Source organism: Stegodyphus dumicola, chromosome 4 (assembly GCF_044657685.1).
Source record: "Stegodyphus dumicola isolate Sdum_Otavi_A_Nest chromosome 4, ASM4465768v1".
In the NCBI taxonomy this organism is placed as follows: domain Eukaryota; kingdom Metazoa; phylum Arthropoda; class Arachnida; order Araneae; family Eresidae; genus Stegodyphus; species Stegodyphus dumicola.
This window is the reverse complement of record NC_140771.1, coordinates 32,540,771-32,567,737: the sequence shown is the minus strand read 5'-3', so window position 1 is coordinate 32,567,737 and position 26,967 is coordinate 32,540,771. Positions and strand designations below refer to the sequence as shown.

The 26,967-nt window shown below is 32.0% G+C and overlaps 2 protein-coding genes across 3 annotated transcripts in view; one reads left to right on the top strand and one right to left on the bottom strand.

The window, feature by feature from the left end:
- Fen1 (Flap structure-specific endonuclease 1) overlaps window positions 1-26,445 on the bottom strand; it is a 44,781-nt gene extending 18,336 nt beyond the window's left edge. The window contains exons 1-5 of the mRNA XM_035359547.2: window positions 26,322-26,445; window positions 13,692-13,794; window positions 7,609-7,711; window positions 2,052-2,115; window positions 1,865-1,974 (exon numbers count right to left, since the gene is read on the bottom strand). Coding sequence (XP_035215438.1) covers window positions 1,865-1,974; window positions 2,052-2,115; window positions 7,609-7,711; window positions 13,692-13,794; window positions 26,322-26,403 — 462 coding nt within the window. The 5' untranslated portion in view covers window positions 26,404-26,445. The remainder of the gene's footprint in view (window positions 1-1,864; window positions 1,975-2,051; window positions 2,116-7,608; window positions 7,712-13,691; window positions 13,795-26,321) is intronic.
- A 243-nt stretch (window positions 26,446-26,688) lies between these two features.
- Window positions 26,689-26,967, top strand: part of LOC118189013 (short transient receptor potential channel 4-associated protein-like) — a 90,043-nt gene continuing 89,764 nt past the window's right edge. For both annotated transcript variants that reach the window (XM_035359546.2, XM_035359545.2), the window contains exon 1: window positions 26,689-26,882. In XM_035359546.2, the coding sequence (XP_035215437.1) occupies window positions 26,778-26,882 (105 nt within the window). In that variant the 5' untranslated portion in view covers window positions 26,689-26,777. The remainder of the gene's footprint in view (window positions 26,883-26,967) is intronic.

Sequence of the window (26,967 nt, the reverse complement as noted above, 5' to 3'; positions counted from 1 at the left end):
ATAACATTTCTTTTCCCATTTCCACAGTTAAATGGGAAAAAAAAAAAAAAAAAAAAAAGTGAATCAAATATGGTTAAACAAGAGTCTCAGTTAAAGATTCCAAATTAGAGAAAGGGATGTGAACTTCAGCTTTACTAAGTTGTAGACTTACTTGCTAAATTACACAAATGCATTTAATACAAAAGCAGGAGAAAAGTATTTTCGGAAATATTGCATATGCTTGGGTAAATAATGCAAGTAAAAAGCTTCATTAATGAAATGAAAAGCATGCTGTTGTTGAATATGTAACAAATGGCAATAGATTATGGGACAGAAATACAAGAAAAATAAAAATACCCAGAGATTACTCAGATGTTGCATTTGATGAAAATTTATATTCAATAAATGGAGAAGACAAAAGATAAAAAAAATCTCCACTATGAAAGACGATGACTTAGAAGCTGATAATAAGATAGAAAATGAAAAATATGAAGGTGAAGAATGACTTATTAGAAACAGTGAACTGTTCACAAAGTAGATATTTTTTAGCACCAGAAAGCAATATCAAGAGAAGATAAAGAAAACAGTTACAAACTATTGAAGAAGAGGCAAAGTCTTTGATTAATAACAAGCCTGAAATATTTTGAATAAAACTGTAACAGTAAATAGGAAAATTTTTAAGCAGTAAATTGATTTTTACTGCCAAAGGGGATAGCCAGTTTAAGGTTATTGCTTATTTAGTAAAAAGAAGGAACTGAATAGAAACGTAGTATTGTTATAAGCAAAACAGCATAAAGAATATTATTTGCAAAAGCACCAAAAAAAAAAAAAAAAAAAAAAAAAAAAGAGAAACCAAATTTTGAATAACAAGTCTTCCACCTGAATACGGGCACCTGGAAGCCCAAATCTTGAATTAGGTTTATTATCTGTTTCATATTTTTTAAACTTTACCTTTGTTGTTCTCCTAGATTTAAAAAAAAAAAAAAAAAAAAAAAAAAAACACCTTTACTTACTACAACTGAGCTGAAAATCTCACAGGAGGAAATTACATATCACTTCTCAAATCTCTTCATTTATCACTTCTCAAATCTCTTCATTTATCTCTTCACTTCTCTTCATTTATCACTTCTCAAAGTCGACATTTTATGAAATTTATTAACGGTTACCCTATAAGCATTCCCAGTCTAGTCTTTGCAACAAAAGAGGGATATGAAACGCTTTACCATCATTCTCACTTCTCACCATTATTTCTCTCTTCATCATTTTCTATCTGGTACCATTGGACTTATTACTAATGAAAACGGAATATAATGAACAATTTTGCTTTAAAAACTATAATTCAGTTTGTTTCTACGTATCTGCGTGAGAAAGTGTTTTCATCCCCGAAATCAACTTAAAGAATATGCCAATTTAAGACGTAGGTTTACCAGCATACATCCAAACACAAAACAGCTTTGAAAGAATTGGCATGATCATTTCTGGAGTACTAACATTTATTTACTTTTTAGTTAATAAAATAAACATCACAAACTCTAATAGCCTCAAATTGTTAAAAACAAATGAAAATTTTCTTCTATTAATATTATTACTTAATATCAAAATAGAATTTAATTAATTTTAACTTAAAAATAAAAGCATACTGGTAATAACAAATGCAAAAAGAATTATTTCCAAAGAGTATAAAAATAAGATGGTCTGAGGTACATCTTTATTAATAAAAGTGGTCCTCAATAGGAAAAAGTTTGAGAAATGCTGAACTACATGAACCACATGCCTCAAAAAAGTATACAAATTAGAGTATTGAATAGTACTTTACACAAACATTACAAAACAATGAAAAGGTAAATAGTAACTTGCAGAAAATCTCTAAAATAATAAAATTTACTTCAACATAAGGAACACCCATCAGTTTTAAAAGTTTTTTGCAATCATCATTATGTTGTCGGGTTACTTTCACAAGCCTTCTGCTGAATTTATTGACATCTTCAGCTATGCCTACAGGAAAACAAAATATGAGATAAAAAAGATTTAAATCAAATTTAAATTGCGATTATATTTAGTAAAGTTAATACCTTCCTCCTCAGCTTTTTCAAGACTTTTCTGAGCTTCCTCTCGCCTTTCTTGACGTTTTTCCAACTACATGAAAAAAAAAATTTTTTTTTTTACAAAATTCTAATTACATGAAAATTTACGCAAAAATAACTTCAAATACATTTTAATTCATAAGTTTGGAATACTACTAAATAATAAAAAATATAAAAATATTTGTTTATTTATAGCTATTCTATTATAGTGTCAAAAAATAAAATGTTTCTGAAGACTCTTAACTTATACATGGTAATGTATGTTTTATCTTCAGAACATTTATTATTAAGATAATTACAGATATTATCTTACTCGTAAACTTTAAGCAAGTAATAGATTATTTTTTTTTTAGAGAGCCATGAGAAATATGTACAAAATCATTAAAACTCGTGGTACTTATTAAAAAAAGTTATAAATCTTAAATGATATAATCTAATTAATATATGATGATATGCGAGGTGCCCAAAATTGAAAATGAAATCCAACAGAAAATTTTCAACTATATGGTACAGGACTATCAATTTTTGTAACTTGCAATCATAAACATTATACAAAATTTGGAACACACTTTTATTTTGATTCAAAACAATTAACTGCTCTCCCTTATTTATGGAATACAGTTTATGGCAGTGGCAGAAAAATTTTTGCAACCTTGAGGACCAATTTGTGTGTCAAGACAAGAACTGCACAAAATGTTACATTTAGTAAATATTTTAAAATATATCCTACGAAAGTAAAAATTGGCAACTTTCTGTGGTATTAATTTCATATAATCTTTATAGTTTTAAGATAGCTAGCAATATTCAGATTCAGGGTAATAAAAGCAATTTTTTTAATCTAGTCACAGGCTACGGAAAAAAAGACCTCAAAGAATGCAGCATGCACAGAGTGTCAGATTTAAACTTGATAAGGTCCTAAGCTTTTAAGATATGGGGCCCATTATAAGTCTGTTATAATATATTTTAATACTATTTATACTATATTTTAATTTTTGGGGGGACCCTAAGCCATAGCTTGTGTAACTTATATGTAAATTTGGCTCTGAACATGCAAATCACCAGCTGACCATTACAAGTTTAGGTACTATTCAGTTTTGAGGGCCGTAAAAAATCGCCAAACTATTGTTGATGCCAATGCTGCCAAAAATAATTGTGGCAAGAAAGGAAGTATCACAGTAAATAACTATCTAAGATTGATGTTTTAATTTAAATGAAAAGTTAATTTCATGTAATACATTTTTATTATTATAATTTATATAAAAAAGGCTAAACATGACTGAATGGAAGCATAAGAGTAAATAACTATTTCAGATCATTATTATAATTTATATAAAAATTGTTAAACATAACTGAATGGATGCCTGCATCGCTATTTCGCTACCGACTTATCGCTAAAGCATAATTTCATCTCGTTGGTTGTTCAAACCATTTTCTATAATGAATGATGCCTTTTCTTTGAAAATATTCTCGGTAAAGTGCAGAATCGCTCACTTATTTGTTTGCCGCTTTTTACAAGGGTAAAAACAATTGAATTTTTGTCAATTTTCTTTTACTTTTTAAGTGAAAATAGGTCAATGTGTACATAGATAAAGTCAAGGGTGTGCGCAGTGCCATTTTTATGCAATGCTAGGATTTTTTTTTAAGTGAAAATAGGTCAATGTGCACATGGATACCGAGTATGTGCAAATTCTTAAAAATGCGTCAAGCAGTGTGTGATTCTGAACTTTACCCAAAATTCTATTGCCGACTTTTCGTCATGGGCAATTCCCAAATTGTTAAATCCATAGGATAAAAAATAGGATATCAAAAAAGGATTTCAAATCAAAAAGGATTTAAAAATTAAACTAGTATTTCAATGGCATCTTAAGAATTTTAGAACTATATAAACCATCTGAAATCAACGCGTATTCTAGATTTGGCACACTGTTAAATAGGCGCGTTTGCTAGATTTGGGGCTTTTGCGCATACATTTTCGCTGAAATTTTTTTACGGCCCTCAAAACCGAATAGTACCCAAGTTTATAGTACTAAGATAATTACAGCTTATATGTTAACAATGTTTCCATTCAGTTTATTTTTCAAGTTTTACTTTTTTTAATGTATTTCAATGCCAGTCACATTAGCAGCTGCTTACAAAGCTATTTTAGTATCCTCTTAAATAAAAGGGGGAAAAAAAACAGAAGCATACAAAATAAGCATTTTGCAGTACTGAATATTTGCTTAAAATTTTGTATTGTGTTTAATCAAACATAAGTAATACCATATCTACTTGCGTATTTCCCCACATTTTTTACTAAATTTATCATATGAAAATTGAGAGGGAGAAATTTGTGCGAAGACTTCAAAGCATGTGATTATAATAAGAAAATAATAAATGAAAAGTATTCATAGATAAACTACTGGTAGTTACCAGTATTATTTATTTAAAAGGAATCTATATTTCAATAATGATACATAGTAGCATTAATATCAGAATATCTAGCATCTTCACTTTGAATTCCCTGTACCTTGAATCTTGTTTACTGCTCGTCTCTAGCCCTTAAATCATTTAATATTGCTGGACCTGTTGTTTGAGTCATCTGTTACATATATTGCAAATCATAGTCATGGTTGTCACTGTCTTTGTCCCCATTCAGTCTGCCTTCTTATGATCTTCCAAACCATCAAGAGTTTTAGATATCTCTGTTTTTTTTAATAAGCACTTATTGCTTCATCAATCAGAGCCCCTGCACCCAAAAAATCTAAGAGCAAATAAAGAAATAAATGACCGCTACGTGGATGAATCCACTTCAAAATTTAGGAAGCTTTAAGTTTAGTAACTTGCTTATGAATGCTTTGAAGAAGGGGGAAATTATGTGAATACTTAAAAAAATTTTCTGAATCTTCTGTTAGAAAACTTAGGGAAAATATATGCACGTAAACATGGTATCTAATTATTATGTAAAAACATTAGTTTTAGTGATACCATTAAAAATATTAAAGTATAATGAAAAATCATAATTATGTACAATATATACTAAAGAACTACTTATCATAATTGCAATTTGGGGGAGGGCATACAATAAATTTTAATCCAGATTTTTACTGATAGATTATGCTGTACCATTAATAGTGTAGAAGTGCATGAATTTAAATCTTTAAAACATGTGCAACTGAGAGCTCAGAACAGCCTGCAGTACTAATGTATTATTGCAACCACTTCAGAAGAAATTGCCAGATTTTCAGAATATGCAAACTCTGTTAACCATGTGCATAACAATTATTTATACATCCATGCGCATGACAAATATTCAATTTCCAATATGTTGCCATTTTTGTATGCATTCTTTTTGTTGTATTTCAAGTTCCAATGCATCATTTTAAAAAAATCATAACTATTTTTTTTTCTGAAACTCACTTTTGTGTTTCTGAGATTTTCTTACAATAGAAGAAACAAAAGTGAAATTTTTGCAGGAATTCACTACTTTGCCATAAAATTGCTTGGAAGGTGTATTTTAATTTTATAACAGTTATTTTTAATTTTGAAACTCTTTCCCTTCAATTCTTGTTTCCCACTTACAATTCCCTACCAGAATGAGTTTTTAGAATCACGTTGAATGCAAATTAGATTAGGTTAAGTTATTTAATTACGGCAAAGCCTCGAGGTCTATCTGCCTAAGGGGAGGGATGCCTTCGTGAAGGACGTTCTAAGGGTGTTGATGTATTTAATTAACTATGGCAAAGCACACGAGGGCTTTCTGCCTAAAGAGAGGGATGCCTTCGTGGAGGACTTTCTAAGGGGAACTGGCTCGTATACACGTTACACATGGGGAAAACCACAAAAACGCCCATGCAGCCAGCCCGTTTGCAGGATTCGAACCTCGGACCAAACTACCAGTGTTTAGCGAATTTACCGCTCGGCCGCGTTCTAAGGGAAACTGTCTCGTATACACGTTAAACATGGGGAAAACCCTGAAAACGCCCATACAGCCAGCCCATTCATGGGATTCGAACCTCAGACTGAACTACCAGTGTTCAGCGATTTTACCGCTCGGCCGCTGGTGGGACGCAAATGAATTAGAAGTATTTAAAGGAAGTTCAACTTACTTTGAGAGAGTGCTTAGGAATTCTTAGTGGCACGTGTTTGCCTTCTGGCTACTTTGTTCTTGAATTTATTATGCTCGACTGTTTTGTACATGACTGTTGATAATCGCTAGCTAGTTTAATTTAAGAACCAACTACATTAGGTATTTGTGTCTAGCTTCAGCTAAGTCTATTTAGTTTAGTACTACATTAGCTTCTTATTCTCTTATCCTGATTTAAAAGCCCAGGTAGAGGCTTTCTTGTAAGCCTGAGAGAGGGCCATCTGTTATTATTTCTTTGAGTGAATAAAAGGGTATTTTAACCATTACCATGTCTCTGAAGTAACTATTGGAACTAAGCAATAATTCACTACTTAGTTCACTAGGTTCTTCAATGTTATATCTAGACAAAGTATCAAGGAACATTATAACAATACATCAAGGATGGCTAAGTCTATTTAGTTTAATATAAGATTAGTTTCTTAATTTTTCTTATCCTAATTTAAAAGCCCAAGTGGAGGCTTTCTGGTAAGCCCGAGAAGGGGCCATCTGTTATATGGAACAAAGCAATATTTTGCTTCTTAGTTCACTAGGTTTCTCGACGTTATATCTAGACACAGTACCTAATATGTTATATCTAGACAAAGTTATACGATAAAGGAACAATGCTTCAAATCTTCAAAGTGATGGCTATGAAATTTCCACCACAACAAAAACAAAAATCCATTTGTAATTAGATTTAATGATTTCTTTGGAATAAATATATAGTTAAAAAGAAATTGTTTCACAAGAAAATAGTAAAGTTAAATTAAATTTAAATAATTCTCTTGCATCATTGCTGGAAGGAATGAAATTTGAATTTAACAAATATTCTCTCATGGACATATAAAGCTAATATTAAATTTTAATTAAGAAATTTTAATTGCAAAAAAAGTATTACTGCTGTGAACTAATTTAATATATACATTTTTAACAATAAAAGTAACTGCTCTTTTTCTTCCGTACCTATCCTGCTATATTATTAGTAATTTGAAATATGTCAAGGATGGCTAAACTTCATGCCAGTAAGAGCTGCAAGCTAAAATTCAGGAAAGCTTATGAGCCACAACTAGATTCTGGTCTAGCTGGCCATCTAACACTCATGTTATGGTAGCACACATGAAAAAATGCAGTAATTCTTTGTAATTTCTTTTTGGATTGCAACAAGAGAAAACTATGAAGGAACAACTGACAAAGCATAAATATGTGATAAGCATAAATGATGATAATACAGTGCCAATTAAATTAACAAGCTACTGGAATGAATCTTGTTTTTCTTCAAAGCAACTATATACATTCAATTCATTATAAATTGCAACTATATGTATGCAAGTTGCACAAAATCAAATTTATATGCGTGTGGATTACAAAGCTAAAAATTTAGGAAATACTGTTCTAGAAAAAAGAAGGTTATCTTAAAACATCCATTAAGTGATAAATAAATACCTCAGATGATTTCATTTGCGGAGGTTTTCCATCAAAGACATATACAGGCTTAATCCCATTATCAACCATTCGAATAGTTCGATAAAACAATCCAACTAGATGACTATTAAAAAAAGGAAAAATTTTGGTTATAAATATATAACAAAGTAAAACAAATGATACTATTATTAAATTAATTCAAAATATTTATTTTTAATTGATGAAACATAAAATATCTTTCACATTATGACACGTACAGTACAAAGTCCGAGATCCAGATATCCAATACCCGAAATGATCTAAAATACGGACCCTTAAAGACACTGACAAAAAAAATTTTTTTAGGATTTTTTTTTATACTTTACACATGGGCATTTGATTTATTTTTCCCACAAGAAAACATGTAGAGAATCCTGATTCATAATTACACTTTGGCAATGAAAATACTTCGATATTGAAGAAACAATCATTTTAGCAAAAATTTGAAGGATTAATAACTTGGCCCGCACCTGCATATCTGCTTGGCATACATCTCGAACCGAAACATTCTACATAGAAACATCGTTGATTTCAAAACTACTAATATTTTATATCCCTGACGCCAATATGGCAAATCATTATTTATTATATTTTGCTTTCATCACCATATGTTTATCAACACATGACAACTTGAGTAATGATTCATGCAGTGATGTCTAAACAATTTTTTTTTATATATTAGCAATTGAATAACAAAGAGTATGGAACCTTTTATGTTGACATTACACTTGGCGCTGATTACAGATCTAAGTGAAATGCGCTAAATGTTGACGAGGAAAAATTTAACAAAAATTTCTTTCAATTTGCTAAAAATAGATTTTGTTAATGATACTCATAGGCCAAAAGATTACATTTAGTGATATTTGCTAAGAATAGCTGATTTCTTATTCACGTAAACCCAGAACCGGCACCAGAGTTCCTACGCCCACACCGGCTGGCAGAATTTAGGGAAGACAAAATTTTTGGAATTTAAAGAAGCACCGAGTAATAAAACTAATGGATGATAAAATTTTTATAATTTAGGGAAAGCACTGTGACATAAAATTTAGGGCGGCAGAAAATTTAGAACGTAGGAAAGCGCTTGGTAGCAGATTTTAGGACCTACAGAAACTGCATCAGGCGGCAAAATATCTAGCGTCCTCAGTGAGCTTAAGTGTATGTGGAAATTTATTTATTCAGGACTGAGGTAAACCTTAATAGCATGTGCAAGAATTAGACATAAGCAAAATAAATAAATTAATACAATTCAGACTAAATTGTCTAAAGTGCACGACAGAAGCAAGACAAAATGTAACGGAACATTTTTCTTTCATCGGCAATCTTGTGCTACGTAGCCAATAATGTATAGCGGACACTGTTAAGCTAGGCTAAAATTATGCTTTACTGATTACAAAGAATTTCAGTTAATATAACAGATTGCGCTGTTCCTAACTTTCTGATTTGATCCAGCTTATTTATTTTTGCAGGCTGTTCCTAACTTTCTGATTTGATCCAGCTTATTAATTTTTGCAAGCTGTTATACTTACAGCAATTTTATGAAAACTTAAGTTTGAACTTTTGATTCTGTTGAAAAAATTTCCAATTCTGGAGCTGCAACAGGAACTGCAAAACGAAAGCATGTTTTGATATCCATTAAAAAGTGTAATTGCTGCAGAAAATAAATATAGGTATATCTGTCTAAAAATTATGCAAGGAGGATGGCATTTGAAAGTCAACTGTTTATGACATAACAGGAAAAGGAGCTTTTATCGGAGTTTTTGTGGATTCCGAAACCCCACTCGCAATGAATAACAGAAAAATTATTTGCTATGCTAAAAGAAACAGAAAAATTATTTGCTAGACGATCATGACAAAATAATGATTGAATGGTCAGACAGAGACACAGCGAGAGCAAGCCATTGGCGAGTCCAATGCTAATGGCTCAAAAAAAAATATTTCATGAAGAAATTAACTTAAGCACTGCACATGCATATTCGACAGATTCATTAACCAAATTTTAAAATCACTATGATATAATGCAATTACAAATTTCTGGTAAAAAGCTTCAGTTAATACTGAAGCTGCTGAACTATTTGCAGATGAATTTGTTGAAATCATTGATAGTGACATGTTATCTTCAGGACAAATTTACAATGCTGATGAAATTGGTCTTTTCTGCAATATGTACCCGAAATACCTTGGCAATTTTTACAGAAAAGGCTTCAATTGGTGTCAAAGAAGAAAAAAGCTAGAGTTACAATTTTAGCATGTGCGCAGGAACGCACAAGTGTAAACTTTTCGTAATTTGAAAAAATACACAACCTTGAGCATTTAAAGAAATAAAGATTTTCCCATTATATAGCATGAAAATAAAAGAGCATAGATGACACAAGCATTAATGTATGATTGGTTTGAAAAACATTTCATGCCCAAGACTCGGCAACATTTGAATTCGGTTGGTTTAATGATGACAGAATAATTGTCCTAATTGTAGATAACTCTTCGGCTTCAAAAATTTCATTTAAATTTTTAATGAAAGATAATGTATCCATGTTACTTTACCTCCAAACTGTACGACCATCATTCAGCCTATAGATATCAGATTAGTCCATGCACTGAAATGCAAATATAAAGTAGCGTTTTTAAAATCCATGTTAAATTTCTTTAATAATGCAAGCCCATTCAAGAATTTTTTTAATATTTTAACATCAAATCTGCTGTGAAGAATGTACCTTCAAATACTTTAAAAAGTGCTTGGTATAATTTATGGCCAGCTAACCATACTTCATGGAGAGGATGATGAAGATGACAGTCAGATGAAATTGAAGGCTTTCGGGTATCGCAATAGTGAAGAAAGTGACAGAGCTGTTAATGAAAATGAAAAAATTTGGATTGACAAGCTAGTAGGAATTCTCAACACAGCAACCACAGGACTTGAACAGTGGAACATGTAACTGAACAAGAAATATTTTCTGTCTACAGAATTGAAGAGAAAGTATTAGCCCAAAAAATTTAAACAATTTACATTCAAAAAAATATTGGTACTTGCATACTATGAGGACTACCCAGATATCTTGCCAAAACTGGCGACCCTTGGAGGTTATACAGGTTAATCCTAACATAGGTTATAGAGGACGATAAAATAAAGAGTATTATCCTGCACTTGCTATTACCAGACCTTTGTTTTGCTACATTTACACAGATTGTTATGTTTAGATTAAACACGTGAAACTTTTTGCAATTATTTCCTATTTAGCTGAATTTATTTGGCAGGAAAAACAGGAAACGCCTTGCTATGCTATTTTGAAAGCTCTTTTCTGCCCCTTTCCTCACTAATTAACTTCAAAGTTTTTTTTAACCAGTTTTAAGTTAATTTTATTTTTTTAAATTCGTATTTAGTATATAGTTTATATATATGTACGTGTATATATATATGTTTATTTATAATATGTATATATATTCAGGATTTTCAGTTTTCAAGTTTTTGTTCCTTTATAATTAGGGTTTTTATTTTTAAAAGAATTTATAAACATAAACCAAAAAACGCCAATAAAGATTTTTATCGGCAAATGTTGCCAAGGTAGTCGTCATAGTGTGCAAGTACCGAAATATTTAATAAACAGATAAATATTAAGCTTTTTTTTTGTAAATTTTGATACCTTTTAGATCATAAATGCTTCATTATTTCATAAATCATGATTTCACAGTTTTAATTTTATAATTTCTAAATGCCTTCTTACTAGATTTAAATTTATGATCTAATGTCCAAAAAAATCCGAAATTCGGAATTACCGAAGTTCCGACGAGCCCGGATCTCGGACTTTGTGCTGCATAAAAACAGAAGACAAAAACACTAAGTGAAACTTAACCCTGAGTTTGGCAGAGAGTTACGTCGCGATCTTAATTGATTTTGAGGGCAAACAGATACAGGTGTTTCTTTGCCAGGAGCAAAGAAATCTGTGAGCATGTAAAACAGTGGATGCAATGGCCATATTTATACTCCACAATAAAGCGGACGAGAAGGTAGCACCATCTATTGGCAAAAATATTAAGGAAATTGAAAAATTAAGTTAATACAATTTTAAAAGCATTAGGAAGGACTGGATTGGACTTAAAGGCATTAACTAAACAAGATAAATCTTCGTGAACATGAAAAGCTTAAATCCAATTCACTAATCGAAGAAGCTTTCTGAATGATATTTGCAGACCCCAAGTAAAAATTCTGATTAAATTTCCAACAATGATTAGCTATCAAAGATTTGTTCATTTTGCCTTTTCGGAAAAAGATTCGTGTTCCTTGATACAAAACTTTTATCACTCTTTTAGTTTAGCTGATATATCTCAAATCACAATTACATGATGCACTATAAATTCCCAAAAAATTTAAGTTATAAATGGAATCTTTAAGAGACGAATCATGGATTTTACTGATAGGCAAGAAAATGACTTGAAAATTAAACTTCCTAAAGAACCTGTGTAATTTCATAACTGACAGAAGGATGAAATGTAAGCACGACAAGATTATTAATGTTATTTCTAACAGTAGAATGTCTTTTTTGATGGTAAGAGGAAAATTTTTTAAAGGCTTTATCAATGACCATATGGGAGAAAATCCTTGGAAACTGATCTCAAATTATTGAGTTTACTAGCAAGCAGAAGTTCTGAGGAGTGAGTTTGTTGAAAACTGTCTGTTTATGTCAAAAGTATCCAACTCCTCACTGCTTCTCAAGAAGAGGAATCTGTGTCTAATCACTATAGAAATCAATATATTCAAAATCTTTGCCACACAAAAGCTACGTTTCTGACTAATTTTAAATCTTTTAGTGGCCTATTTCTCTTTCAACATAATTTATATTTCAGTATATAGCGCCCAACACTTTTTTACTTACTTGCGTAATACTGGAGTAATGCACTTACAGCAAAGCACTGTCTAATAAATTAAGAAAATGACAATTTGTGGGAAGTTCCTTATTATTCAGTTAATTCAAAAAAGTAATTACAGTAGAGCTCATTATATTATCCATATCTTTCTGAATTTGCATGCTATTCATTTATAATTTCTATATAATTTGTCTTGTATGCTTGGCTACCAAATATGAAAGAAAAAGGTGATATATTTCATACATGCATAGTTAAAAATTATTTCTTTAAATGCCCATAGCTCATTGAATGTTCGTTTTCTTTTCAAATTTCAGTTTAAGGTTTTTCTTGAATGCTGTCATATTTTCTGTAAATTTTGCTTAATTTGATCGAAACTTCTACAGGTTACAAGCAAAAAAAAGAGGAAAAAATTAATATCTTTAAAACTTTGTTGATATATGTATATTATTTTTAAAAACATGCATATGAACATTGTGCATAGCATGTAAAATGTTTGTAAAAGTTAAATTTGTTTTATGGTTGGTATGATCAAAAAATTTTTTTTAATAATTTTATTGCTGGTTCCTTAAATGCACTCGAGATTTAATTTTCAACGAGAAGTGCAAGTTCAAGCATGTTATTTATTTGGTCACAATTACAGAATAATTCGTTAACTATTTCTGTTGAAATTTAAAAAGATATCTAAAGTCAAAAGTAATTTATGACTTTTGGTTGATAAAATTATGAGTACATGTGAAAAATATAGGCTTACATGCTAAGTGAAACTTATTTGTGACATACTGATAAAAGAACAAATAGCTTTTTCTTTATTAATTTCTGCATATATTTGAAAACAATTACTTTTGATACCAATTTACTTTTATGGCAATTTTTAGGAATTTTCGATTAATTATACAATAAAGCTAGACATAAATTATTGCTTATTATTCTTTTAATTATTGCATATCTGTATTTATAGCTATCTATCTATTTACACTTAAGTAAAAAAATAAATCAGACTTCCCAATAACAACAACAAACAAAACAATAAATAATCAACAGAGTGAAACTTCAATAAACTGCAATTAGACACATATAAAAAAAATTGAGCAACCAAAACAATTAACATATTTCAAATTTTAATTTTCAACATTCAGTTAGATTTATAAAGTTTATGTAAGCAAAATTTATACACTTATACTATAAAGCAGATCTTAATCACATGCCTTGTCGTTTCACCTTCACTGTTTGTCAGCATGTTAGCTTCTTGGCGAATTGCTATGAGGAACTGATATATGCTCATAGAAGCATCCACAGCTATTTTGCGACCTATAACAAAATGATACATTGAATGATTTGAAATAAGCCCCATTATTACTCTGTCATTAACAAAAGAATTTAAAATAACCGTTATTCATAAAAATAAAGAATAAACATTAATTATGCATTTTTTCCATTGACTAACATATTTAACATAATATTTGAACTGCTTAAACAGCTGAAGTTTAAATACTTAAATTAGCTGCCCTGAAGAAAATTCTTTATAAAAGATGCTTTTATTTGAAACTAATAAAATAATTTCTGGTAAAGTTTCAAGGAAAGATGAGAAATAATTCACTTTACAAAATTAATCTAAATTACATATTCAGAAATAATAAATGAGTGGGGCTCACTTGATAAATTTATCAAGGTAATGGCTAGTACTTTTGACAATGGAATTTGATTATTCAGTTTCCTTAGTTAGGTTTCTATGCTTTTGGCTAATCTTTGGAATATGGTAACAGGTAGTTTGGCGACATTTTGGTAAGGCAATAAAGGTTACTAGCTAGGACTTTAGCAGTGTACATGGATAAAGTCAAGAGTGTGTGCAATGCCATTTTTGTACAATTCTGGGATTTTTTTTTTAAGTGAAAATAGGTTGGACGTGTACATGGATACCGTGTATGTGCAATTCTTAAAAACGCGGCAAGCAGTTTGCGATTCTGCACTTTCTACCAATTTCGCACCTAATCTTCGTCATGATAAAGCACTTTTGTTCCATAAAAGTTCTAGCATAAGCGTAATTTGGTTAGCAGATTGTTGGAAAAAATGTTAAGTAAAAAAAAAAAAAATGCCTTTACTTCGTGAAAACAAAATGTCGTCCAAACAAAAACTAGCAGCTTGCTGTAGCAGGGGTGGTCGCCAATTTACCATAATCCAAAGATTAACCATGCGTTTATTATTTCTGATTTAAAATTATAAACAAATTTTATAAAAAGAAATAATTTCCTATTAACCCTCCATCTGATCAAGGGTTTCACTAATAATCCTCAGATTTGCCAAAATAGGCATGAGGCTTTTGTTTTTTTATTTTAATATACGATGTCCCCAGTATTTCATACCTGAATTTATATATACTTTTAATACATTGCCCCTTAATTTCTTGGACACATTTTTCAGATGTATGTATATGCACTTTCTTGAAAATACACTGCCCTCCAAAAGTTAAGGAACAACATGTTTTTGGTGTTTAATTTGAGAATGAAGCAACATAGAAACAAAAATTTTGGTAGGCATTTTCATTTAGTCTTTAATAAATGTGACGTAAAATGCTTCTTAAGATCAACACAAACATGAATTACAACAAAAAATTGCATTCTTGGCAGAGAAATACAGTCTTGAAGAAATGGTTTCTTCGTAAAACTGTGATGGTAAAATTACAAAACTGGGTTCTAATAAGGAATAAGTTCAAATCCCGAGGGAAGCAAGCGCTGTAACTGACTGGATTCTAGACGACAAAGTGCAAGATTTCCTGAGAAATATCGTTATGCTCATTGAAAAAATTCGCAATGCAAGGACTGTTGCTGATAAACTTTCTGCAGGCTTCTGAGCTGTCACGTACATGATGAAAATTGTGAAAGACGAAAACTGATGTGTTCTGAAAATGTCACCTCTTCCTTAATTTCTTGAACAGCTTTCCCAACACTTAGTCCATCTTCGATGCTTCTTGTCATCACAAAATTTATTCTACTCATCAAAATACATTCGAGTTCATCACCAGGTTATTTTTTGGTCATAATTCAAAACTTTCAACTGTTCTACAAGGGTTAGAGCCTCCGGCCCAGGTATCCTGGTGTACCGAAGCATCATTCCACTGAGGAATAAGTTCACCCTTAGCTGCGATACATTGGCGGCAGCAATGTTCCATGCTGTCAATTAAGTTGTCGGTCAGTGAAAAGGGAAGCAATAACCAAACACAGAGTAATCCATGTTTAAGGTCATCTAACACCTTGGAGGAGGATTTAAAGCAGCAACCTGTCTCCCTAGGTAGTCCCAAAGATCCTTTATTGGATTCAGGTCTGGGAATTGAACTGGCCATTCCACCTGCTCCATACCGTGACCCTAAAAATATTCTTCATCAATCCAAGCTCAATGTGGTCGTACGTTGTTGTCCATCAGAAGAAATCCAGGACCAACAGCAGTGGCATATGGGTGGATATATTGATCAAGGATCTCGTCTCGATATCTCACACCAGTCAAAATTCCTTCATGGAACACACGCAGGTCAGTGTGACCACCGAGAGATATCCCAGCCCAAACCATTATTCCACCACTTCTGTAATCTTCTGTATCATTTCACAACATGGGACTGGTTGTATCTGGTGTGTTGTTCCCTCTAGGTCGCCTGACTACCTGAATTACTCTCCCATGTGAACGTGAAGAGAACAGAAACCTATTGCTGAGTGGTCCCGGCGACGTGGTCTCCTGCAGAACATGAATGGGCAGCTCTGTGTCCTCGGGGCAAGAGAAAACAAACAATCAGTCAGCTAACATACAGGCCTGTATTGTGCAGGTATCTGTGCACTGTAGTAGCTGAGATTCTTGTTTCTTTGACTACTAAATGATCTGTTATGAGCTTAAGCACAGTAATGTTGATCCTCTTTCGAGCCGAAAGAGCTAAATAATGGTCTCACGCAGGTGTTGTAACTCTTGGTTTGCCTGGAACATGTCTTCTAGGCACAGAATCCTCGAATTCAAACTGATTCCATAGTCGCTGGACTACACTGTGAAAGACATTGAGAATTCTAGGAGCATCAGCTAGTGACATCACCATTTCCATCGATCCAATCAACGACTTCCTCGACAAATCGGGCAAATGACTTCTTTTGGACATTGTTAACGAAATTGCTAATAACAATTAACTATTGTTTTTGCATAGATTTTTTTAAACTTTGTTACTATCATGCATATAAATTGTGAATTTAAATGCTACTGACATTTTTGTAATGATGAGCTTTGAAAACATGCTGTTCCTTAACTTTTGGTGGGCAGGATATTATAAAAAATATTCTAAGACAAATATACACTGCTCGACATTGAAAATGCAACACCAAGAAGGAGTGGTCAGAAAGTGATGAAATTTGGAAAAACGAGAGACAGCAAGCAGCAATAAGTGATCTTTATTTCAATATGATAGTCAGAATACAGAGCAAGAACGGCATCGGCTCAGTAGGATGTAGGACCACCGCGGACAGCGATGCACGAAGAAACACGTCTAGGCATAGAGTCAATAAAAGTGTGGATGGTGTCCTGAGGGATGGCTCTTCATTCCCTTTCAATCATTTGCCACAGTTCGTCTTCTGAACGAGACATGGGCAGAGTCTGCAAACGGCGTCCAATCACATCCCACACATGTTTGATTGGTGACAGGTCTGGAGAGTACGGTGGTCAGGGAAGCATCTGTATACCTTGCACAGCATGTTGGCAGATGCGAGCACTGTGTGGTCGGGCGTTATACTGCTGAAAAATTGCATTAGGCAGCCCCTGAAGGTAGGCGATTGCCACCGGCCGCAGTACATTATCCAAGTATCGTTGGGCCGTCATAGTGCCCTGAATACGAACTAGAGGTGACCTGGAATCGTAGGCAATAGCGCCCCAAACCATTATGCCACATTGTTGCGCGGTGGGACATTCCACAGTTACTGCCGGATTAGATCTGTCTCCACGTCGACGCCACACACATATGCTGCGACTGTCACTGGATAAACAGAAGCGCGACTCATCTGAGAACATGACGTTTTGCCATTCTGTCACCATTTTAAACGTTGGCGTCTATGCTGTGGGGTCAATGGCAGTCTTCTTAACGGACACCATGAGTGCAGGCCACATTCAACCTATCGACGGGAAATGATCCTGGTCAACATGTGAACATCCAGGATATCTTGCAGATGCTATAGAATCGCAGTACTAATGACTTGTGGGACCGCCACTGCTTGTCGGCGGATGCGTCGATCCAAGCATGCTGACGACACTCTGGCTGCACCTGCACCCATCCTTCTTCCCACATTTCCTTGTTTCAACCATGTTTGCCATGGCCGATGCACCGTGCTCACATCCATGTGGGTATCAGCTGCGATTTGACCTAAGGACCGACCCGCCCTTCTCAGTCCGATCACAATACCCCTCTTAAAATAGTCTATCTGCTAGAAGTGCCTTCGTTGATGGCGGCCTGACATTCTCTCCTATTACACGTATCCTCCGGGACAAAAACCAACTTTCTTCGATAATTTGTCTGGCAGAAATAATGACACGAATGTTGACCACTCTGCACGTTCCTTCCCTTATATCTTATTTCACATGCGTCGGAGAGTTGTGCATTTCACATCATTCGCATAACTCAGTGATGTGTGTCTACTCTAAAATTTGCATAAATTTCTGACCACTCCTTCTTGGTGTTGCATTTTCAATGTCGAGCAGTGTATAAAGCCTGGCTAATTAGAGGGTTAAACTATATGATGAATTATTTTCGTCCTCTCAGTTTATTAAAAGGAGATTTCATGATTTTTAAATAAAAGCTTATTTTATAAAAACTTTTTGTCTAATTTTTGGAATATGGTAACAGGTAGTTTGGCAACATTTTGGTAAGGCGATAAAGGTTACTAGCTAGGACTTTAGCAGTGTACATGGATAAAGTCAAGAGTGTGCGCAATGCCATTTTTTGGCCATTCTAGGATGTTAAGTTAAAATAGGTCGACGTGTACATGGATACCGTGTATGTGCAATTCTTAAAAACGTGGTAAGCAGTGGGCGATTCTGCACTTTCTCCCAATTTCGCACGTAATCTTCGTCATGATTAAGAACTTTTGTTCCATGAAAGTTCTAGCGGTTGATCTTTGGATTATGGTAACATGGCGACTTTTTGGCGAACAACTCTGCTACAGCAAACCTCTATTTTTTTCCCCCGCCGCCATTTTGTCTTCACGAAGTAAAGACATGTTTCTTTTCTTTTCATTTACTCAACACTTTTTCCAACAATCTACTAGCCGAATTACACTTATGCTAGAAATTTTGGTTGATCTTTACAATATGGTAACTGGTAGTTTGGCGACATTTTGGAGGCGATAAAGGTTACTACCTGGCACTTTGGTAATAATGTGAGCAGTACTCAGTTCCGATTACGCATTATTTTGTGTGAGGGAAATGAGAGATCATGGGATATGTCATGTGATATTAATGGACGAATTACGGTTCTTTAATCAGAAAAGGGGGGAAATCGGGAAAAAATCTGGAAATTTTGTATTTGGCTATATTCTGTGTTGTGTGAAACAGTGTTCGTGAATTTTTGGATCCCATGGCCATAACTAAAGTGAATTCGAAATGGGTATTTATGTATGTATTAATTTAATGTATGTGCTCATTTATATTTCAAGTAGTGTTTTTGAATTTAATTATATTTTAATTAAATGATAGTTATTTTGTGAATTTTATGTTTATAGGAATTTGGTATACGTTTTAGTTCAAGTAAACATGCATGGAAATAATTTAAATATCTGACACTAAGTATTTGTAATGGTTGCGGTATGAATTCGTTGGTGACGTGTATAATGTAATAGATGATTTAGAGGTAAAAGTTTTTGGATATTCTATTTATTTTATATGTGGAAATGTTCATATTTGGAAAGGGTAAATACTTTTTCGCGATCAGGTAATTTCATATGTGTTCTTTTTACCGGGTTTAAAGATTGAGAAAATTGTCATGTATTTTCGTGAAATTTTTCTAATTTATGAGAAAAAAGCAGTGTACATGGATATAGTGAAGAGTGTGCGCAATGCCATTTTTGTGCAATTCTGGGATGTTTTTTTAAGTAAAAATAAGTCGACGTGTACATGGTTTAGTTATATTTTAATTAAATGATAGTTATTTTGTGAATTTTATGTTTGTAGGAATTTGGTACACGTTTAAGTTGAAGTAAACGTGCATGGAAATAATTTAAATATTTGATACTAAGTATTTGTAATGCTTGCGGTATGAATTCGTTGGTGACGTGTATAATGTAATAGATGATTTAGAGGTAAAAGTTTTTGGATATTTTATTTATTTTATATGTTCATATTTGGAAAGGGTAAATACTTTTTCGCGATCAGGTAATTTCATATATGTTCTTTTTACCGGGTTTAAAGATTGAGAAAATTGTCATGTATTTTCGTGAAATTTTTCTAATTTATGAGAAAAAAGCAGTGTACATGGATATAGTGAAGAGTGTGCGCAATGCCATTTTTGTACAATTTTGGGATTTTTTTTAAGTAAAAATAAGTCGGCGTGTACATGGTTTATGTGTATTTTGAAAAACGCGTAAGGAGTATGGTATTATGCACTTTTTCCCAATTTTGCCGTGAATATTTGTCATGATTAAGCAGTTTTGTTAGATAAAATTTCTCGCATAAGTGTAATTCAGCTAATAGATTGTTGGAAGAAGTGTTCAGTAGATAAAAAGAAAAGAAACATGTCTTTACTTCGTGAAGACAAAATGGTGGCGGGAAAAAAAAATAGAGGGTTGCTGTAGGAGAGTTGGTCGCCAAATTTTCGCCAAAAAAATGCCAAGTTACCATAATGTAAAGATCAACCGAAATTTTATGTAACAAAACTGCTTAATCATGACAAATATTAATTGCAAAATTGGGAAAAAGTGCACAATCGCAAACTCCTTGCGCATTTTTCAGAATAGCACATACAAATAAACCATTTACACGTCGACTTATTTTTACTTAAAAAAACATCCCAGAATTGCACAAAAATGGCATTGCACACACTCTTAACTTTATCCATCTACACTGCTATTTTCTCATAAATTACAAAAATTTGCACAAATGCAGGAAAATTTTCTTAATCTTTAAACTCGGTAGAAAGCACATATATGAAATTACCTGATCGCGAAAAAGTATACAGTCAAAAGTTGTTAATGCGGAATCCTCGGGACTTCGGCGATTCCGGATTATCGATTTTTCCGGATCAGTTTCATCAATTTAAATCTGGTAAAATGGCATGCAGAAATTATAAAATTAAAAATATGAAACCGTAATTTACGAAATAAAGAACAATTATGATCTAAAGAGTATCAAAACTTACAAAAAAAAAAAAAAAAAAAAAAGCTTAATATTTATTTGTTTACTTTATTAAACATTTCTTTCAATGTAAGTTGTTTATAAGTTGCTTCGTTTTTTATGTGATAATACATTCTCTTTAATTCCATAAACAGACATAATTTCTTGTTCAGTTACAAAGTTCAAGTCCTATAACTGTTCTGTCGAGAATACCGACTAATTTGTCAATCGAAATTTTTTCGTTTTCAATAACCTCTGTCACTTTCTTCGCTATCGGAAGCGAATTATAATGACGAGGCATTTGATTTAAATCATATCAAAGACGGACTACATCGAGAGGAAATACCACATTTAGTAAGCAATTATAAGCCAAATAAAATAAAAACATCTGCCCTTAAGATAAGGATAATGTTGACAGATCAACTTCCAATTCATTGCGCTCCTGTGGCATTAAAGATAAACAAACGTTACAGTTTAGATAAACAAAGGATATGCCTTTTTCCATTTTTTTGCAGCAATTCCACTTTTTGTTTAATGGACTCCGAAAGATACTTTCGCTTTGTATATCCTTTACATATTAGTAAATATATATCGGAAATTCTATTTGAAATAATCGAAAGTTCAAGCTAACTTTTATAAAATTGCTCTAACAGTCTGCAAAAAATAATAAGCAGGATCCAATTCGAAGATTAAGGAACAACACAATCTGCAACATTAACTGAAATAGATAATTAGATAATTTTAGCTTAGCTTATCCCGTCCGTTATACATTAAACTCGCATTCGTAAACGTATTTTGCGCACGCGCACACGCAAATTCACAGCCGTAAAGGTCTTATGCACATGCTCAAGGTGACGCATGCGCAGAAAGTTTGTAGCTTTGAGGTCCGGATTATGGGTGTCCGAATTAACGACTTTTGACTGTATACCCTTTCCAAGAATGAACATTTCCACGTATAAAATAAATAAAATATCCAAAAGCTTTTACCTCTAAATTATCTATTATATTATAAACGTCACCAACGAATTTATAAGCAAACATTAAAAATAGTTACAAATACTTAGTTTCAAATATTTAAATTATTTCCATACACGTTTGCTTCAACTGAAACGTATACCAAATTCCTACAAACATAAAATTCACAAAATAACTATCATTTAATTAAAATATAACTAAACCATGTACACGTCGACTTATTTTTACATAAAAAAACATCCCAGAATTGCACAAAAATGGCATTGCGCACACTCTTCTCTATATCCATGTACACTGCTATTTTCTCATAAATTAAAAAAATTTGCACGAAAATGCAAAAAAATTCTGTGAATCTTTAAACTCGGTAAAAAGCACATATATGAAATTACCTGATCGCGAAAAAGTATATACCCTTTCCAAAGATGAACATTTCACCTATAAAATAAATAAAATATCCAAAAACTTTTACCTCTAAATTATCTATTATATTATAAATGTCACCAACGAATTCATACCACAAACATTACAAATGGTTACAAATACTTAGTACAGTCAAAAGTCGTTAATTCGGACACCCATAATCCGGAATTATCTATAATCCGGACCTCAAAACTACAAACTTTCTGCGTCGTGTTGACACATGCACGTAAGACCTTTACCGCTGCAAATTTGCGCGTGCGCAGAATACGTTTACGAATGCGCGTTTAATGTATAACGGACGGGATAAGCTAAGCTAAAATTATCTATTTCAGTTAATGTTGCAGATTGCGTTAAATCTTCGCATTGGATCCGGATTATTAGTTTTTGCAGACTGTTAGAGCAATTTTATAAAAGTTAGCTTGAACTTTCGATTATTTCAAATAGAATTTCCGATATATATTTACTAATATGTAAAGGATATACAAAGCGAAAGTATCTTTCGGAGTCCATTAAACAAAAAGTGGAATTGCTGCAAAAAAATGGAAAAAGGCATATCCTTTGTTTATCTAAACTTTGTTTATCTTTAACGCCACAGGAGCGCAATGAATTGGAAGTTGATCTGTCAACATTATCCTTATCTTAAGGGCAGATGTTTTTATTTTATTTGGCTTATAATTGCTTACTAAATGTGGTATTTCCTCTCGATGTAGTCCGTCTTTGATATGATTTAAATCAAATGCCTTGTCATTATAATTCGCTTCCGATAGCGAAGAAAGTGACAGAGGTTATTGAAAACGAAAAAATTTCGATTGACAAATTAGTCGGTATTCTCGACAGAACAGTTATAGGACTTGAACTTTGTAACTGAACAAGAAATTATGTCTGTTTATGGAATTAAAGAGAATGTATTATCACATAAAAAACGAAGCAACTTATAAACAACTTACATTGAAAGAAATGTTTAATAAAGTAAACAAATAAATATTAAGCTTTTTTTTTTTTTTTTTTTTGTAAATTTTGATACTCTTTAGATCATAATTGTTCTTTATTTCGTAAATTACGGTTTCATATTTTTAATTTTATAATTTCTGCATGCCATTTTACCAGATTTAAACTGATGATCTATAATCCGGAATCGTCGAAGTCCCGATGAGTCCTGATTAACGACTTTATACTGTATCAAATATTTAAATTAGTTCCATGCACGTTTACTTCAACTGAAATGTATACCAAATTCCTACAAACATAAAATTCACAAAATAACTATCATTTAATTAAAATATCACTAAACCATGTACACGTCGACTTATTTTTACTTAAAATAAATCCCAGAATTGCACAAAAATGGCATTGCGCACACTCTTCACTATATCCATGTACACTGCTTTTTTCTCAAAAATTTGAAAAATTTCACGAGAATGCATGAAAATTTTTTGAATCTTTAAATCCGGTAAAAAGAACATATATGAAATTACCTGATTGCGAAAAAGATTTCCAAAGATGAACATTTCACCTATAAAATAAATAAAATATCCAAAAACTTTTACCTCTAAATTATCTATTATATTATAAACGTCACCAACGAATTCATACCGGTAAACGAACATTACAAATGGTTACAAATACTTAGTATCAAATATTTAAATTATTTCCATGCACGTTTACTTCCACTGAAATGTATACCAAATTCCTACAAACATATAATTCACAAAATAATTATCATTTAATTAAAATATAATTAAATTCAAAAACACTACTTAAAATATAAAAATCATTGCTAATAACAATTTTCCAATAATACCATATTATTTTATTTACTCCTTACATTTAGAACAATGCATAAAAATAATATCCTCAAATAATTAAAAATACTAACTTACTTAATCTTCTTCAGAATCTTGATTACGTGGCCGATAAACGTTTCTTATTTCCTCTGCTAAATAAAAAGCAAGCGTATGTGCGCCTGTTTCAGGATCTTTAAAATCATACTTATAGTTCACAGCAAGGTACCAGGTAAAATAAATAACTTAATAAAACATCTTTACTTCTATCTCGCACAACCTTAACAAAAACATTTATTGCTACCCCTTTCAATCCCACTAAATACCCATTTTGAATTCACTTTAGTTAGGGCCATGGGATCCAAAAATTAACGAACACTGTTTCACACAACACAGAATTAACCTAAATACCAAATTTCCTGATTTTTTCCCGATTTCCCCCCTTTTCCGATTAAAGAACTGTAATTCGTCCATTAATGTCACATGACATATCTCATGATCTCTCATTTCCCTCACATAAAATAATGCCTAATCGGAACTGAGTACTTCTCACATTATAACCAAAGTCCTAGGTAGTAACCTTTATCGCCTCCAAAATGTCGACAAACTACCAGTTACCATATTCCAAAGATCAGCCGTTCTAGCATAAGCGTTATTCGGCTAGCAGATTATTGAAAAAAAATGTTGAGTAAAAAAAAAATGCCTTTACTTCGTGAAAAGAAAATGGCATCCAAAACAAAACTAGCAGGTTGATGTAAGCAGGGTTGATCGCCAAGTTACCATAATCCAAAGATCAACCACCTTTTTTAATCTTTCTAGTTTCAATGACACATTATGAATCAAATTATTAAATTGAAAAATTATTTTACAGCAGTATATAAATCACTCTTTTTTTTCAACAGTTGTTACTCAAATGGTCAAAAATACCCAGAAATTTTCAAAAATCTGAATTTATGTTACAATTTGATAAAAACTTCATTTAAAAGATTTTTTCTGCCGTATCCAGTGGTAAACATAGCAAAATTCTGAAATTTTTATTTAGTTCATTAAGCAAAAGCTATACACAAAAAATCATTTTACTATTAAATTTGAAAAAATCTAAATCAAATTTTAAAAGGAAAAAAAAATGCTCTGCCAAAATATATTGTCATTCAGAATGAAATATTTTCAAAATTTTAGCTCGATAGCTTATTAGAAAATAGTTTAAAAATAGATGGCAAAGTTTTAATCACAATAACAAACACCGAGAGCAATTTAATTAAAAGCTTATAAAAATGTTGCTACTTAAACAAAAACAAAAACAAATATATATATATATATTAGTAAGTACACCTAATTAATATTGTTTTGTCATTCTTGTTTATAAAGAGGGTTGAAAATTTGCTTCATAACTTTTGAACCTTTGAAAATTTCAAATCTCAACAATAGGTGCTTTTGGGGGACTTTTAAGTCTCATAAAAGAATATAATATTGTGCACCAGAATAAAATCACAAAAAAACAACTTGCAAAAAAATAAAAATGTATATAAACTTATGAAATGGAAAAAGTTTAAAATGATGTAGATTTCACTGCAAATAATTTGGCCACTGGGTATGAATTAAGACTCAATAAATATACATGAGCCATTGAATAAATGTTAGGAAGAATTTAATAAATTGAATAAATGTTAGGAATAGCAGTTTCATTAACACCAATCACCAACAAGTAAATGAATGTGACAATGGGAAATTTTTTTGAAGATGAAAATCCTTACAGAACAGAAATGAATTTGGAACAATTTCAGAAAATGTTCTGTGTGTTGAGGAGTTGGAAATACAAATTTGATTAATACAATTTAACAGGGCATTTTCCCCTGCGTTAAGAGAGAGATTACTGTGCACATATGGAAGTTCTATGCTTTCATTTATAACCAAATGCTTTAGTAGTCTGAATCTTAAATTTTCTATGAGTGCAAAGCCTCCACACAATATTACTCTTCGTATAAAACGATCAGAAGCAATAGTACATCGATTTTAAAATAATAATTTCAGAAGTATAAGTTTACTAAGTACACAGCCTCCCCCCCCCAAAAAAAAAGCGATACCTCTTAAAATTCCTGCGACCTTTTTCAACATTCAGACTTTCCTATTCATACATATATAATTGCTTCTTGAGTACTTTGCATCTGATGAAAGACGAAGCCCTTTTTTTCCAAGTCTGTGCAAAGGTTATGGTATTTCTCATCAAAAATTCAATTTATTCTATTTCATTTAGATTGACGTATTAAGTCAATAGCTTCTACTTTTAACTAACAGCAAATACTACACTAATAAACTTACCAAAATAATTTTTAATCTCATTTTCCTTAACAGACGATGGCGCGTAATCAGCAATTAATTTAGCTAAACCTTGAATACCCATGTTACTTCTTTCAACAAATTCGCGGGAAAATCAATGGGTAATACGGTTATGATTTTAAATTACGTAAAAATGGCTTACGCATAGCCCTCCATAGTTTGTAATTTCATGAAAATACATATGACTGTATATATATTGAAAATACTATATAAATATGTATAAGTATACTGAAATTATTTCATTAATATATAAAATATAATGTACATAAATGACATATAAAATACTATTGAAATATTATAATGCCTATAAGGCAAAGTTCTTCAGTTTTACTCAACTCGCGCAAAGCGATCCTTTGTTTGTTTCCATCCAATGGATTCCAGCTATGTTAATGTTGAAATACAAATTTCGCGTTTAGGCCGATGATTGTATTGTAAAAGATGAATTTTTCGCTTAGGTTTCCGAAACAATATAGTTCAAAAAATGTGCCTATTTTTCTTCTTAAGAGAATGACGGATGGGAGACATAACGTGTCTTCATTTCAGGTTTGTTTACGTTGAAAAGTTATAATTTTGTTGACAGCAGTATGAAATGTGTTTGGTGATATGCTAAATATAAAATATTAAATTT